At 37.9% G+C, this 18,094-nt stretch overlaps 1 protein-coding gene across 1 annotated transcript; it reads left to right on the top strand.

Annotated features, from left to right (window-relative positions):
- The first annotated feature begins 1 nt into the window (after position 1).
- LOC140142660 (protein canopy homolog 2-like) lies at positions 2-14,426 on the top strand. The gene is made up of 6 exons (XM_072164659.1): positions 2-55; positions 1,592-1,708; positions 3,765-3,877; positions 6,146-6,343; positions 12,611-12,707; positions 13,161-14,426. The coding sequence occupies exons 2-6, from the start codon at positions 1,600-1,602 to the stop codon at positions 13,196-13,198; spliced, it is 555 nt and encodes a 184-aa protein (XP_072020760.1). The 5' UTR covers positions 2-55; positions 1,592-1,599; the 3' UTR covers positions 13,199-14,426.
- The last annotated feature ends 3,668 nt before the right edge of the window (positions 14,427-18,094 follow it).

Raw genomic sequence — 18,094 nt, 5'->3', positions numbered from 1 at the left:
TGCATTCGCAAACTTGTGTGATCACACAGCATTGAGCAGTGCAGTGCCAGTGGAGGTAAGCTTAAGTTATTTTTTTTATACCAACCAATCTGATATATTAACACGATGGTCAAACTGTTTTCTCAAATCTTATCTACTTATACAGCTCAATAAAAAGAAACAGGCCTGAAGAAATCTAGATCAATTTTTGTTTTGTTATTGTAAGAAATGTATTTTTTTTTAAATACACCGGTATATTTTTTAGCGGATCAAAAATTCAAAAAATCCTTTCGCACTTCATACTCAAGCCTCTTAGCTTCGGATTGCATTAAAAATCGGATTCCCTGAAGCATGACACCAAAGCAATGGAAGTTCAGAAGTAAACATAATAGCCCCTGGGACATGGCCCAGGGCCAGGCCCTAAAGGGCGGCCTGCGGCCGGGCACTGATTAACAAAAATAAATAAATAAATTATTATTAATATTATTAAATTTGATATGCATGCTTTTTAATTTTCTTTACCTTTTTTGATGTAATTGTTAATACCTATGACTTTGTTCTTGTACGGTACCTATGTGTTTTTTCATGCAAAATTTGTGTTAAAAATAGGTTAAACCTCTCAGCTTCCAGGCTTCCTGGATCCCATGCACCCACGCGCTAAGACGCTCCGCTCGCTATGCTCTATTGATATTTTTTGGCCCTTCAGCAATATTGTTCAACACAACTTGGCGCTTGAAACAAATTAATTGAGAACCCCTGACATAGCCGATATCTTCAGGTGCAATTTGTGCTGTCCGACTGAAAAACGATAGCAACGCTCTCTAGCATTGATTGCGTAACTATCGTGTGTAAATTCGAAGCTAGAGTTCTCGAGTACCGTAAGATTATTAGCTGAAATTTTTTTATAGTACGTAGAGTGTGGTTACAATTGTAGTGTTGAGGAGTATCAAAGCAGAAGCAGAAGGTAGGTAACCCAGGCAAATCTTAGTTAACACATTTGCTAGTCAGCCAAATTCGCCGACAATGTCAATGCATTTTTACATAGAAATTTAAAACAAGTGCCCGAAGAAAGAAACCTACATAAATATGTTTTCTATACTTCACTTGACCCAAATATGTGATTTTTTATGGTGATAAGTCACCCGCACATGGAATTTTAGAGGGATTTGGATAGCAGTTCCATTAGTTCAAGTTCAAGTTATTTTATTGACATCACCAAACAAATAGGTACAGTCAAGTTATACAAAAGATACACATATAAAATATAAAAGAGAATAAGTAAATTAAAAAGCTGCTATCATAATGAGACTTAAGATCTAGAAACACCCCCGAAATGCCGTTTTGGGGAATTTTGCTAGCTGAAACTTTTTGATGAAAGTCAATATATCTTTGACAAGATGTAACTTTGCTACGGAAAGTGCTATGAAAAAATGGTTTTCAGTTTTGGCTTTGTTTACTCAAGGGCTTTAATTTGATATATGAAATGATGCAGTTTGATGGCAAATTTGAATTCACCTAGCATACCTACAGAAGGCTTTGCTCTGCCACACTGGGTAAAGTGATGAACACTACCGATGTCATTCATGTTGTATTTTCTTATATATTTTTGCAGGTTCCAAGATGGTCAAGATGTCCGTAAACAAAGTTTTCCTTCAGCTTCTGTTCTGTGTTATATGTCAGCTTGTCCTCTTGGTGTCAGCTAAACGCAATCAAGTTCTGTATTGCGGAGGTAAGTCAAGGACAAACAAACATAACAATAAATCACTATAATGAAAGACAGAGATAAAAAGACTAAATCGCATCTGACGTCAGGGCAAAGGCACTCTGTGATTGGTTGCCGACCTGCACAGTACAACATTTTCTGTCTAGTTGTCAGAATTTCAGACACGAACTAGTCTTTTTATCTCTGTCTTACATAACATGCTCAGTCAGCATTTTCAGAATGCCTTATGATCCACCTCAAGGTTGTCTTAACCCTGGAATTATAAAAAAGCCTTTGGGCCTCATAACTGCTTAGTGCTTAATTGTAGTGCTTGGAACTATAAATGTTCAATTTTAATGGGGTTTTCTGTAAAAAATGTAGATTTGCAAATGCTTTATACAATCATGTAAAAAACTGAAAATTGAATATGCCTGTCAGACTTCAGACTGATTTTGCTTGATAACACCACAATATGTTCAGGGGGGGCCGGCCAAGATTGGCTCAATTTTGACGTCGTCATTGGTTTTACACGTAAACACAAAAATGTCTCAAATTATTCCAAAACTGTACGTATGTTATTAAGCACTATTTTATCAGTCTAAATCCGTTGAGGTTAAGCCAGTGAACCTCATTGTAAGTACTGTTTTTTGATGTTTTTTGTATGAATAACGCACGATATGTTACGATACATATACTGAAAATTTCCACTGTGTGTATCGATGAGTTTACGTGGTGTAGTGGTTACGGATCTCGCCGCCCACGCAGAGGGTCCCGAGATCGATTCCCATCCCCGGCGATGAATAAAAATTTTTCTTCTTCTTTTTTCTTTGAATTTAAAATTATTTATTTTCATGTGAAAATGTATATATTGCACTGGGAAATATATTTTGTGCATTTTTTTTTTTCTGTAATGGGGCCACCCGCCAATAGAGCTAAAACGGATCTTGGCTCCGGGAAAAATAATTAAGTCCATCGTGCAGGCAGTGTTGCCGTCATATTGTCTGTTTTGCTTACGCTTTTGGCTGTTGCCACATTGAATAATGTAGTCCACCATCGTCTGAATATGTTGATACAAATGCTCAGTTTTGGAGAAAATGGCAAAAAAAAAATTGTTGACCCCAATTTTTTTGGGCAACATAACAAAATAATTCTTCAGTAAAGATTTATATTATTTTTCCAAAACTAAGATATATTTAAATATTTAGGAAATCAATTGGTAGACTATGCCATAGTCGAATTTTATTAAAAATGTGTTATTATTAGTCATGATGAACCCATTTCGTTGAACTCAACATTATACTGATGTTTATTAAAATTAAAGTATTCAATAGTAAAATGGTCATAAAGAGTTAAAAATATCAGATAATTAGTGACAATAAAAGTAACTGTGCAACATTATCTTGCATAATTACAATGGCTCACTTTAATACTGAACAATTCTGATTTTGGAATCTACCAGTTTATTGAAAGCGAACCCCGAAAATCCGACCATGGACTTTGAATTTTAAGCAGAACTTTACCCAGGGACTTTGCTCTCTAAAAACACACAGTCAAGCATAGGCCTACTTGTTTATCAGTCCATTAACCACAAGTACTAAGCATGGTATAGTACAAGACGCGCTAGATGTTTGATGAGAAATTAACTTTCGCGTTAACACAAAAGCGCCGCAAATACCACAGATAGTTGTGTACGGTGTAGTTAATATTAATGGCGCGGGCCCAGAAGATTTAAACAATGTGAAAATCTATCAGTTGCACACAAATCAATATAAATCAGAGTTTTGTGCTTAAATGTAATGGCCAGAGTATGCAAAATGGGCAAGTGGACTACGGAGAAGTCTAGGAAATTGGTTGCAATTTGGGTGAAAATCATGCTTTTTTATGATTTTTTGTACAAAATTTAGCATTTTTCAACCATTTCTCAAAGTTGGTCAAAATTATATAAAAGATATTTTTTAATAATCAAGTTTTTGAAAATTAATGCAATTTTTTACAATATTTTATCATTTGACCTACATTATAGGTATGTAAGTAATGAATTTATTTAATTTGAGGAATTTTTATTTTATTTTTCTTCGTACAGCATGTCAAGCTCTAGTTGATGAAGTTCAGTATGCCATAGATTCAGAAGATCCGACGAAAATGATTGATTTTGGTTTCCGAATAGATCCAAAGGGTGGAGCCAAACGCAAGAATGTGAGTAATCAAATGAGATGATGAAGATTGTGATATTTTGCTCAGGCGGCGGATGACATGATCGAGCCGGCAACTTGTGAAACGGCCCGGCCGTATGGCATTTTCCAATATAGTCGGTTAGTTTTGTGGGGTTCATTATCGAACCCCAACGGTTTTAACTTGTATTTATATTATTTATCAACATAGGCCTATTTGTTTGTGATATTTCAAGCGTTTTAAAATTTCAAAATAATCCCATTCAATTACACGGTTGACGATGAAAATTTACTGAATTTAGAGAATGCAATGCGGCCACCACCTGGTTTTGCTTGTGGTTGGTCGTTTGCTTGTTTATTTGATATGTTTATTTAACACTGCAGTAGCAGTTCAACAAGCAATATGTATGAGGACCATATGGTGGGGTAAAAAAACAAAAAATTGGGAAGCTCCTTCCCAAGAAATTTGGCAAGCTCGTGGGAAATTTCTGTCTTACCAAACTTCGGTCATACCAAGTTTGTGGATTTAGAGACTCCTTAGACCTACATGTAGAGACAAATGGTAGGATTATTTGTGACTGATTTAAAAAAAAAACTGGTAACAATTGCTAAAAATACATTTTTGTATCCCGAAAGGGTAACATTGTAATTTGAGTTCGCCAAAATTTTTCCAAACTTCTCAGGGAAAAGCTATCCAATTTTCCTTTTTTTCTAGACTCTATTAAATAACAGTTACAAATTTATATTGCTGACCATAGTATGTATTTGTGAACATTTCATTTTGTTGTGAATGCAAAACCTTGAAACTTAACACAGAAGTCAGGATGTCCCAAAACTACCAATTTGTGACTTAACACTCATTTCATCATAGTATATAGCTGGTCACATTTGATCAGTCATAACTTTCAAACCTTATCAAAGAGCAGATACAGTTGGGTTTCATATACTGGCATTTGATATGAGTGCAAAGAGCATTACAAAATAATGTAGCTCAAAATATCAGTTTTAAAGTTTTATGTCTGCAGGGGTGTGATTTTTCCGGATTTTTCCGTATTGTTTGTATTTTGGGAATTTAGAAAAATCCGGAAATTCCCCCGGAAAATCAAAAAAATAATCTGCCGCGACGATCTTTTTAAAGAATTTCTTGTTAGTTTTGCTCGCAAAATAATCTCATTTGCAGCTTTTGCCGGCCGTGTGCGCCGTCTGTGGTGCATGATGATCGCAGCATGTCCTTTGGCTGGTCAAACTTGGTAACAAGGCTATGTGTCACGATATCATCTCCGTTTGCATGTGCGAAGTTCATAATCCCGTGTTATAATGCCTGTCTTTGTAGTGCGTATTCCCGCGATCGCAAAAAAACTGCCGGCCAAGTTTGATTGAGATCGCCCATGTGAAAGAATTACATGCAAATAATGGATCAATATATTGACAGAGACGGGATCTCTCTGTGGATGAAGGTCTCAAAAATGCTTGGAAATTTAGTTGGCTGGAGGAAGAGTAAGACATTGCTGACTTGGTCGGTGCCGGGAGCACCAAGAAAGCTTATTTCAGGGATTATTTTAAGAAAGTCAACAAACGGGGCTACTGTAAATGCCAGTGGTGTGACTGTATGCTGCAATACGAGGATGGTGGAAGTATGTATTCACAGATAATAAATGTTTTTATACTATAAAGTGAAGTATTTTAACAGTTTCTCATTTTTGCATTTTACCCCATGAAATTGCATCTCCAGTGGTGCTCAAGTGTGTAAAACCCTCTGGCTTGGGTGGCTTTGCCCCTCTACCCCTGACGGGCGTTGCCCCTGGACCCCACCAGGGGCCCTTAAGCGGGCCCCTGGACCCCCGGCCGCAACATGCAAGAGCTCCGCTCGCTCCGCTTCGCAATTTCATTGCCTTGGTTTTTTTTTCTAAAAGCACCAATCACACCCCTGTGTCTGAGATGTATTTGCTTGATTTAATAAAAAATTATCACTTGAACTGTGATTTTTTTAGACAATATTCATAGTCATATCCAGGGGTGTGTTTGTGGGGGTATGGGTGCGACATGCACCCCCAAAAAAAGCCAATCCGAAAAAACGTCCATTCTTTATCTGAAAAAACATGTTTTAAAGGAAATTCCACAAAAAGTCCACATTTAGAGGAAAAACATTGATATTATCCTTTGTTTTGAAAGAAAAATTCACAAAACGTCCCCATTTTAGCTCACACCCCCAATTAATCCTGGCTTAGGGCCTGATGATATTTAAGCTGTGCCACTTTGCAATGACATTTCTTTATGAATTATACACATACAGGTCAAATATGCTGGCTCTGAGACGCATATGATGGAACTGTTGGATGAAGTATGTGATAATATGAATGACTATGCTGAAAACATGTCACAGGAATCAAACGCCAGGAGATATGTACGATACAAGGACAGGATGATGGAATACCTCGATATAAAAAATCTGAACCTTGACAAAGGAGTGCAAAAATCATTAGAATTAGCTGTAAGTATAGGGGTTCACTTCCAGGGATATTATTTGGTACGCATGCTCGTCATCACAAAAAATGTTGAAAAAGAGTCAATTTTGACCTGCTGGCATCGATGATGTCTATAGATGAATTCAACGAGCCAAGTGATGGTAAGAATTTAGTCAGCATGACTGGGTCCCCGGAGCACCAAACTGGTGTTGTGACTGCCCAATGGGGTGGATTAAAGTCGCTTCAAAATCGATGTTATGTTGTGTAAACTTTCATCATTCCATTGTCTACGTGTAACACGGGTGATGAAATGCAGTTTAAAATCCCCGCCAAGGACGCATCATTTCATATTTTAGGTGGGATATACCCAACAGGGACCCAGCTATGGCTGCCATTGAGGTGTAGGAATGCGTGAAATTGGATTTGTCTATAGGAAAATGAGTACTTTTTAATTGTAATCGTCTGCGTTTAGGGTTGTAATTTCAACGCCATTTTATAATTTTGAGATTCTGTGACAAGCATGGGTACCACTTTGGTATGCAAGTGAATCTAAATATGAGAGTGTTCAAAATCTCTGCATTGTACATGGCTCTGGAGTGAAATGTCCTCCCGTATCACAGGTCTCTGTGCCAATCTCAACTATCAACTCGCAAATAACCCGGATTTGCAAATATCTTGACTTTATTTCTTGACATTCAGTCACCTGGGCTATAGTTTTATCCGGAACCAACTGTGGTAATACTCTACTTCTTGGCGACAAGTTCGACAACATCTCGGACATTAACAACTGGTCTGCGAAATTGATCTGTGGTGCATTGAAATGTGATCACACAACACCTTGTTTACAATAGCAACACTGGCTTTGTACACCACATAGTGAACCAGTGTAAAGTTACTCATAACTGGTGAGGAGGGTAAGGTGGGCTTTTAAACGGAACTGTACAACATTCAATTTCAGGACCAGGATTGCTTAGTGGAAGTGGGGCAAAAAATTTGGATATGCACAAATTTAAGGGGGTAAACATTTTACAACAATGGGTTGGGTGACTTGGGTCCTCATGTTCCTCACTACAAATAAGATACCATTATGAAACGTCTACATCTTTGGGCATGGCATGTACCCCTAAAACCGACTGACAGTATTCCAAGAACCAATTGTATACAAAGAGTAACTGTGCACATCATAGGTGTAGATCCTGGGGATGGGGGATTTATCCCCCAATATTTTGCCAGGGGGATGGTCCATACAGTCATCCCCCCCAATGTTGACGCCTGTATGTGGGTTTCTGACCAAATTAACCTCGGATTTGGCCATTTTAGCCCCCAAAGTGCAATTTTTTCCATGCTTCGTGCAAATTTATTCCACATATTTCATCAATTTAGCTTCAATATGGCAAAATTTGTTCGCGCGCTTCGTGCGCATTTGTACAATTAACTTATTCTGTCGCCAAAAGGTACTTGATTCGCTATACTTCAATACTTCCAACCCATCCCCCCCCCCCAATGTCAAAAAGAAATCTACGCCACTGGTGCACATGTGTCTTCATTGTGCAATTGGGAGATTAAGGTTAAACAAAGTGTTGAAGGGCTTTACCTCCAGAAAAAATATATTATTACCTTATACGTAAGAAAATATGTCTACTTATCATGTGAAATAAAAAAATCCGGAAAAAAATGTGTGAAAATGTGTTTTTAGCCTATTTTTTTAGCTTTTATCAAGCACTATTATTCGATTTGTTTACAAGCGCTAAGCAACTGTCGTCTAGGAGAGTGATTGACATCTTTATTATTAGAGAAGAATGGAATCTGTATAGTTCATGAATATTCATGTAGTATTTATACAACCCGTATCCCAGCCATTTTGCTTAGCTATCATAATCGTTCATATACGACGCCCATATGATCCATGGTGTTAAACTGATATTCAGCAACTTTATATCTCTCGATCTTTGCGATCCGAAATATTGAATTTCAACTTTAGGCACATCTCTAGCAAGATAATTAAATACCTGTCACAAATAGAGGTCTTGAAATGTTACTTGCAACGTTAAAAATGTGAATAGAGAACAAATCGGGTTCAAAGTGGGGGACAAAGAATTTGGAAATTTCCTGGGTTTTTGGTTTTGTTTTTTTATTTTATCTTCCTGTTCGGGTGTTTCGGTTGGCACATTTTCGGGTCATTTTCATGCACTTCACAGGAGTTTTTTCGTGGCTTCTCTGTAGCTGTCGTGTGTCTTTTTCCCCACGTACAGGGTATAAATAATAAATGAATAATATGAAAAAAAGAATCTGGAACTTCAACGTCAAAAAACAAAACAAAAACAAGACAAACTGTACCCTGCTAAAAATATCAACCCCTATCCTCTCTGAGAATAAAAATAATAAGACTCCAACCTCACCTGCAAAAAAATATTTTTTCGGGGATAATTTGGGATAAGTTCGGGCCTATTTTATTGCGACAATTTTCAAAATCTATAAGGTGAAATACGATGTCGTGATGTGCGGCAGATTTGGGGTGCATTTTCAGCCATTTAGTTTAGACTCTGTTGTATTTTTAGCCATGATTTTATTGACCCTCGGTGTCTTGAAAATTAGGTTTAAGAAGGGTATTTTTCAATGATTTTCTCGAAAAAGTAAAAATTTATGAAAACTTTCAGTCCAAAAGTTGATACAATTTTGGGTCTGTTTTATTCAAATTTGGTTTAAAATCGTACCGTAGTTTTTCGGAGTCACAGCCTCACATCCTTACCAAACCAACTTGAGAAGGTTCCCCCGGGGTGTGTGCAAATTTGCAATTTATAGGCCTACACTCATCATTTAAGCCTAAAATCAAAGTGTTAATACCATTAACACTACCATGGCCCGTTTTGTCGTGATGACTGGCTTCCAAAATGTAGGCCTATTTTAAATTATAAATCTGGTCCCGCTTAGAGCTGTGTTTTTACCCTTGGAGGTCTCTCCCTCGGGTTCGTGGATGTGCCACAGTTTTGGGGTAGGCCTACCTTTTCAACGACTATGATGGGTGGGTTTACAGCGAAGACCAACTTTTGGGCGCATTTTGGCAAAAGTGCCCAATAAAAAAGCGTCAAATTAGGCCAAATGTGGGTGACTTTGATCCACGCGGTACAAATGTTTTGAAGAGACCCGCCCGAGGTGTTTTTATTAAAAAAATGGTCGGGCCTGCTAAAAAACCTCCCGGAATCAAGCATGGGTAGGCATACCAAAATGCCTTGAGACCCCCCCCCCCCAAACCCAGCGCCGAGACCTCCATGACATGATATTCTCCGCGAGTCCACCAGAAAATATAAAAATATAACATTTTGATAGGCCTACTAGACCTATATTTGTCTGTAAACCTTTCTTGTAGTTGTAGGCTCCCGCAGTATGTCTACCGTGATGACAGTAGCGTAGCTGCCGGGGGGGCAATTGCAAAAATTGCCTATTTGGGCCCCCGCCCCCTAGTGCAAGGAAAAAAAGAGGGAAAGAGGGGGGGAAAGAGGAAAAAGAGAGGGTGAGAGGAGGGGCAGAGAGATGGGGAATCCAAACGATATGCAATACAGCTCAATAGGCCTACCATATCGATTATTTATCAATAAGCCTGGCAAAAATCGTCTATTTGGGCCCCCGCCCCAGTGGGAAATTTGGTGGATTTGGGCCCCGCCCATAGGGCCTACAGTCTTGCCCCTCCTGGAAAAAAATCCCAGCTACGCCTGCTGCGTGATGATGTTGCAAAGTTGCGGAAGTTCATTCATAAATTTTCCATTTCCACTCGACAACAACCAGCGGGACAACAACAGGCCAGCACGCAGGCCGCAGTAGCTGAATCCCGAGCTAATCAGAGACATGTGCGTTTCTCTTTCAACAGAAAATATGTGACCATGTGACTGACACGATGTACGCTTCAAATAATTATGCTCTCGGCGTCGAAAGTATGATAATGGCAAATATTTATAATGAACACTCCCTTATTTAGCCACACCTCAGTTCCTTTCTCGGGTTGCCTGGTATATCAGCAAAATCCTACACCTATCGCCTTCCCTTGGTAAAATCACTGATAAAAACTCGTGATATTGAAATTGAATTTCAGCGCCAGAACTTCCGTCATTCTAGCATCATGGATGGATATGCAGTGGCGCCGCTAGGGGGGGGGGCAGTATTTCACCCAATATTTTTTCTTTCCCACCCAGTTTTTAGGCAAAATCCCCACAATTATGTAATTTTCCACTTTTTGCGGCAATTTAGTGCAATGATTTCCAAGTGCCCCCGCCTCAAATTCACTTCCCCCATGCCCCGCTGAAAAAAAATTCTGGTTCCGCCTCTACGGGTATGGCCATAGCTAGGGGGCTTTCCCACCCACCCCCAGTTGCCCTTGGTTATGCTGGACGTATGAGAAATTTAGAGCTTGTTCAATTCCACCAATTTTAGAAATCATAAGGTATATACAGTGTATATAGCCTATTAAAACGGATCACAGTCAAATAAAATATCGTAGGCCTAATAATTTTACCAATGGCATTTATTGAGCTGCTCATATGGTTTAATATTGATATTATATAATTGAGCTCCTTGTCAAGCTCCTGAGTACAGGGACTAACTGAGCTCCCGCTATTTTCAGAAATGAAGGCCTGGCCTTAAATGAATAATTAAGATTGAGGCAGCCTTTTGTTTCATTTTACAGAACTTTTTTAATCCCCCAAAATTAGTGTTTTTTTTTTTAATGGGGAGTAGGCCTAGGCTTTTAAAACGAAATTCAAATTTGGCAATATTTTCCATTGCTTAACAAATTGATCTGCGTGAAAATTCCTAAACATGTGGCCAGAGCGGGATGAGTGGTATAAAAATCTTAACTTGTGAGAAAGGACGTAGGCCTATGGGGTTGTATGAGGTTGTGGATCACGAAATGCCCCTTTAATGTGTGCTAGGTAAAGTCATTCTTCCTCCCTTTCGACATGCCAAAATTTATTCCCTCTCCCGGCCCCGGCTTGCCAAAAAATTGCGTTCTCGAAATCAAAAGGCTGTGCCGATCAGTACCGGTATTAGCCTACTAATTATAAGCCAAAATTTCCAAGCGACTCGCTAAAAATCGCTTTGCCTCCTGTCTCGCCAGCCAAAAATCACTTGTCCGCACCCCCTGGACTGCCAAATTTTTGTGGCCCCTCCCCTTGGCCTGCCGAAAATGCCCCACCCCTTTGCATAGGCCTAGGCCTATATGCCAATTTTTGGGATCCCCAATTTTCATACCCATACCTTAAATGGATTTCTAAATATCTACCTGTTGCAAGCGCAGCAAGCATGAAAATGTGCATATTTTTTCCGCGCCTAACTACCCCCCCCAACATTTTCCCTCCCATGCACCAGGTTCATTGGCGCTAGATTTTAAGCTAGAAAATACCTAAATATTTTAAAATCCAAACTCGGCAACACCACTTTAACGGACAAATAGAACCCGTCGTATACGTAAACAGCGTATATAAAAAAAAAAAATGAGAGTGTCACTTTTGTCCAAAAAATTTCGAATTTTGGCCTTGAGCAGCGACAATCAGAGGTAAGAAAAACACAGTATGACGCAGCTTGAAATATAGAATCACTATATCAATTGTGAAGTTTGTACTTCAAAGCCCGAGCCGAAACGAGGTGAAATGGTTCTTAAAAAAATTGATTTCGCTGTATCTTTTATCGCTAAACTAGACAATTTGACAGCAGCGAGTCGGAAAAATAGCAAATATCTCAATTTTCTGCTATCGAAATAAAAATTTAAATAGCACCTGCATATAGAAGGGTTTATAGAAATAATGTAGGTCAGAATTTTGTCTATGAAATCGTAACGGAATTGTTATTACTGGTTACAAAACGACATACAAGTGGAGGCCATTTTACTTCAAATTCGCAAACATGTAAGCTTACTAAAACAAATCGAGACAAGCAATATCAAGAATGAATATGCACATTCTTTTATTGACTTGTTTGTAATGTCGTCGTAGTTCCCAACAAAATCGCCACTTCCACTGAGAAATTATGGCGTGTTCCCAAAAATCTTGATGCTCGGATATTGAAAAAAAAATTGAAATGTTTGAAAAGTACATTTCTTTTTGAGCCAAGTGGAAAATTCAAGCATAATAATAACCCTTACACTTTCAGCTTTTAGACGTAGTTTGCGTTTTCTCTCTACGATATTTATTTCCAGAAATAGATAATTTTAAAGGGGGCTACATGCAGTCTCATTCTGGATCGATCATTGCAAAGTTTAGTATAACCTTAATAACCCCCTTTTCTTGTTTTTGGTTTGTTTGCAGTGTGCAAATATTATAGAAGAACATGAAGAAGAAATTTTGAGACTATACCGTGAAAAAGAAGAAAATATTGCAGACCAATTATGTAGAGAAGTTGGAGGTAAGTGAAAAGCATTGCAACAACTTAAATTTGCATGTGCATTGATACAAAAATAGGAATATAAGATACCATATTCATTCCATTAACCGCCCATGCCCCTATAAGCGGCCACCCAGTGACTTTACAACAAGCAAACTGTCATATTAGATTGTTAACTGCCCGTGATGCAAATCTGAATCATGGTCTGAATCACACACTAATGATGATGGATGAATATTTTGGGCATTTTTACATATTGTTGGCTTCATGCAAAAATTAAGTGCCCACCCAAAATGTTATGAAGCGCCCTGGGCGATTAATGGAATGAATACGGTACACTTCTACGACATTTATTGTTTTGCAAATAACTTGTTTTGTTTGTATGTTGAGAATTCAGCAGTTTTGCTTTAGCCAGTTGATGTTACAAGACATTAAGCTCACTAATTCACTATAATATTTTGTTCTATTTTACAGAATATTGTACTACCAAAATAAAAAACGATGAACTTTAACGAGAAGCCTCTACAAGCCTTTCAACATGGACTTTGGAAAAGGAACATGGAAAAATTATTGCACAACCTCAATTAAAAGTTTATATTTTTTGTAGTTATATGTAGCACAAGGTAATTCATGTGTGATTGTTACTGAATATTTATGTGGTTTGTAAGACAGCGTACAGAGAGCAAATGATGTATTCCAATTTCCAAGTGCAATATTTTACCTGGATGTCCAGCCTAAAAAAGTAAACGGGACAAAACTATGTGCCAATTTCTCTTTTGATGCGACTTGGGCCAGACGACTCCATATAATAATGCTGTGGGGGTTGGGGGATCGCTACACCTCCATCTTCAGCAAGTCTGTTACCTTCCCGGTATTGAATAATGCCAGTACCCATTTGTCCACCTGGGTGGGGAGAGGAAATAGGGGTGGAGAGTCTTGCCTAAGTGCACAACACGTTGATGCCGCAGGGATTCAAACCCACAACATTGAGCGATCCGTAATTATGAGTCAAAGTCTTATACCGCTCCACCACTGTGCCATCCTAATATCATCTTCTTCAAGATATATGGCAAAATTTGATACCATTCCTGTTGGTGTGATTTTGTTTTTGCTTTAAAAAGGGTTGGTCTTAGTCATGGGCATTAATTCTGTGAGGGGGACATGGGACACATCCCTCCACCACAGTCACCTTAAGGTTTTTTCAGCCACCTATTTGAAATTTAGGCCCAATGATCATTCAATTTTCAATATGTATCAATGCCGCTGATTTTAGTATCAAGGTATTGATCTCATTTAATTTGTGGAGACATTTTAAGGTTGTGCATCTTTTGCTCTCTGTGGACATACAAACTATACATGTGATGTAATCAAGCAAAATGAGTCCTTCCCAGCGATTTTGGGGGTCCATCGCGATTTTGGTGGTCCATCGTGAATTTTGAGAATTTTGCCAAACACACTACTTTTCAATGTAAATTCACCAATATTCCATTTGATGCAGGCCCAGCGCCTGTTTACGTCTGTCCAGACCAGCACAATATCCTCCCCGGAAGCCCTTCCGTGATATGCAAATGTCCGATTTTTTCCATGACGTGTTACCATGTGTGGTAGTTAATTCTTTACATCGATCGTATGTATGAGTGGCGTCATTAATCATATGCATAATTGATTGAGCGAAGAAGGGTAGGATATAAGTCACAGAGCGCACGCGAGATATACTGAATCAGTTCATGACAAAAACAACATTTGGGCGCCAAAAAGTACAGTTATGCATTAAAATGTTTATTGTACAGTACAGTAGTAGCTTTTCACATAAAATTTGCATTGTTCACATAATGTATCAACTTCATGGAGAGAAAAACATCGGACTAGCATGTGTGAAATAGGTGCAGAATTCGCATACTTGATTTACTTGAATTATGCGTGTGACTTCATCAATGGATACAAAAGTGGTGGAAAACACATTTTCGCGCTTTTTGACTTGAATTTTCGCGCATTTTTGCGCTTTATAGAAAAACGGCCGCGCATTTTGCCGTTTTAAATCGCGTGAAACGTTTTTTGTACAGAAAACATTTAAATGATCGTTATATTAAAGGGGCATTTCGTGATCCACAGCCTCATCCCCCCACTTTTCCCAAAAAAGTTGAGATTTTTACACCACTGGATACCTCTGGCTACATAATGTTTATGTACCAAATATTTCTTGCAGATTAATTAGTTTAGCAAAAATATCGCCAAATTTGAATTTCGTTCTGGTGCACCAGAACGAAATTACAACACATTGTCTATGGAGCAGTGTAATACACATAATCATGCATAACTCGCATAAGCATAAAATCGGAATCGGCTGAAATTTTGGAAATAAGCTTTTTTCGTGGATATCTACTGAAAAATGTCATAAAAAGAGGATGCTAGGATCACGAAATCCTCCTTTAAGGGTATATAAAAGGTATAAAATGTTTTAATAACAGTAACTAGCACTTTATGAAAGCATGCTGCAAAACATTCTAACAAAATCTTATTTAAGTGTTGTTATAATATGTTGCCAAAATATTTGCCATATAAAATTTTACTTCCCTCCGAGTTGTTTCTTGGTCTTGCTTGGTACAAAGGACATCTTCAGATCTACAGAGTTTCTGCTAAGCCAGATTACATATAGCTTCCTCTCATGGCTGTGTTTGCAGCATGGCTCCATTGTCTTCTTCCTCTTCAATTTTGTGCTGCTAGCATTTTGGGAGGGATGTGTTATATATAGGAGCCCTGCCTTCCTATTTCAATTGGGAAATACTTATTGGTCATGATTGGTTCTCATATTCGGCTGCATGTACACTGTACTTACCACATCTCAGTTATTTTGCTTGATTACTTCACAGAAAGGAAAACAAGGTTTGTTGAAGAATCAGTGAAGATATTTATTGATATAACATATCAATATTTATTTATATAGAAATTAGTGTCTTAGTGTTTTACTGTTTTGTCTCAAGTTTCAAATCAATTTGTGATGTAAAAACTTATTTGTAATTGTGAAAGTACCAAAGGTCTTGTTAATTGTGCTATTCCAGTTAATACCATCCACCCCCTATAGAAGACATGACTTTAATCTCCCACGTGTGAATTTCAAATGGGGTTACCTGATTGGTTGACTCCATTTGAAATCTACACCCCCTGTGTGGAAGATTAAGGTTGTGTCTTCCATAGGGGGTGTATCGATTTCAACTGGAATAGCCCATTATTTGACAAAGTATATAAGTCATGAGCTAAGTGCCTTGATGTAATAATGTGAAGTATAGCACAGTTTAATATAGAGCTATATATTGGCAAGGTCAGTCAAGTTCAATTTAAAACACACTATCATGCAAAAAGAACATGTAAAGTTTAATATATTGTAATGTATGTTAAAGTATTTAACAAGGATAAGAGAATGCTTATAGTGATACTTATTTCAAAAATACTGCTCTAAATCAGTCAATAATCAATACTTTCATTAACATTTCTAAGTATATTCAATTCAGTCAATAATCAATACTTTCGTTAACATTCCTAAGTAGGCCTATATATTAACCCTAACACCCAAAAATCTTACAAAATCTTACGATGAAAAAATCTGCGCATGCATGAATCCCAGGGTCTGCGATGACGCAATCACCCTAAGTGTTATATATGCGCATGCGGAATTGCTGGCCGGGCAGCAATAACCCGTGTAGCTACCGGTCCGTGATCGTGTGCTTGGCATGCGAGGGGTCAAAGGTTCGAATCCCGGGGGTGCCAAGTCAAAAAAATTCTTCTTCTCCTTGACTTTTTCGGATCTTCTTTGACTTCCGATCCCAAAACCAGGGTCCAGTGTTAGGGTTAAGGGAACAAACTAAAACACTGCAAATCCCTCTCAAAAAATTAGTTTCATTAGGGAGGGAGTTAAAATTGTTTTTGTATACTCAAAGAACATCAATGTATGAGTTGACCTCAATGTTTATCAACAAAGGCAAGGGACTGGTATATCGATATGCTTGAGTGAATCCCATGCAACCACTACACTGTTCAATGGCCTTATTTTGATGTGGTGGGAATTTTAAAAACACATGGAAATTGTAATGATGCGTGCGCATACTGCAAGGCATTGACGTCAGATGTCAACTCATCTATACTCCATGCACTTTAGCTAAACAGAAACCAGAAATTGCTCACTATTTGATAATTACCCTTATGGTAATAAATATTGGTAATGATATTGCAGGCTTAATAAAACCTTGAGTATTTTTTAGCATTGAAGAGAATATGGTGTAGAAACTTTCAGTAGATACTAGTAGTAGTATGGGAATTGGGAGTTTTTGACTACATTATATTGCATAAGTATTGAAAGTGTAACACATATTCATGCATTATCAGGTCAGGAATGTTACATAATACCAGAGATAATACATACAACTCTGTAATGCTACAGTAAGCAAAACTTGTGCTTACCACTTTCTTTAAATGTGAGTGAAACTTTTTTAAATTACACACTCTTTGACTCCTGTGTATGTGATATAAACACAAATGTATGTGGCCAGTTAGTTACTTTTGTGTGTGATATAATCACAAAGTTCAAATAGGCGATTGGAAGCAGTGTTGCTACCTGTATTTAACACTGTAATAATAATTTTTTATAAAATGTAGACAGTTAATGGAAGTTCTTCTTCTACACCAAATTATATACACTTGTGAAATGCAACCTGTGTTGTAATTAAAAACACTATCAGTATCAAGTAAAAATATTTGAAATATATGTAACTAACTTCAAATGAAGGAAAAGTTTACCACTAAATCAATGTTGCATAATTACGCATGGTAATGCACCCATAAAACTATGAACATCATATTCCATTGACTGGGCAAATTGCTCTTAAATACAGAGTGTCCCTGAAAGAACTGTATTATCACTGGAAACTTTATTTTTTGGGCAGACCTTCTTTTTGAGTAACTCGATTGCACCAGAGCTCCTACAGCTCTCCTTAACAACATTTCAGGAGTATGATTTACTGAGCTCCTCACTACTTGAATCCCTATGTTTTAATACAGATATTAAAATAATGAGCTCCTTGTTGAGCACCTTAGTAAACTCAGGAGAATGATTAACAGAGCTCCTGCAATTTTCAAAAAATGAAGGCCTGTTTTTTGGGGTAATGTAATGCACAAATCAAACCTGAATGAATACTTCATGTATTGACACAGTGATCATTAAAAGTTTCTGACAGCACAGCTCTTTCAGAAACGCCCTGTAGGGAAACAGCAAGTCAGTTGTGAAATACAATTTGGCTTAATTTATACTGGTCTATAATTATGCACAGACTGGTTTGTAAAAGCTTGTACACAGACACACATACAGACACTGTCACAAACACCCGCACAAACACCTCTGACACACCCCCACCCAT

Source organism: Amphiura filiformis, chromosome 20 (genome assembly GCF_039555335.1).
Source record: "Amphiura filiformis chromosome 20, Afil_fr2py, whole genome shotgun sequence".
Classification (NCBI taxonomy): domain Eukaryota; kingdom Metazoa; phylum Echinodermata; class Ophiuroidea; order Amphilepidida; family Amphiuridae; genus Amphiura; species Amphiura filiformis.
Note: the sequence above shows the minus strand (reverse complement) of the source record. Positions and strands in the feature narration are given on the sequence as shown.

Coding starts and splice junctions, on each gene's coding strand:
- LOC140142660 (XM_072164659.1), top strand. CDS start 1,600: ATGGTCAAGATGTCCGTAAACAAAGTTTTCCTTCAGCTTCTGTTCTGT. Junction 3,878..6,145: donor GTGGAGCCAAACGCAAGAAT/GTGAGTAATCAA, acceptor ATACACATACAG/GTCAAATATGCTGGCTCTGA. Junction 12,708..13,160: donor ATTATGTAGAGAAGTTGGAG/GTAAGTGAAAAG, acceptor TCTATTTTACAG/AATATTGTACTACCAAAATA.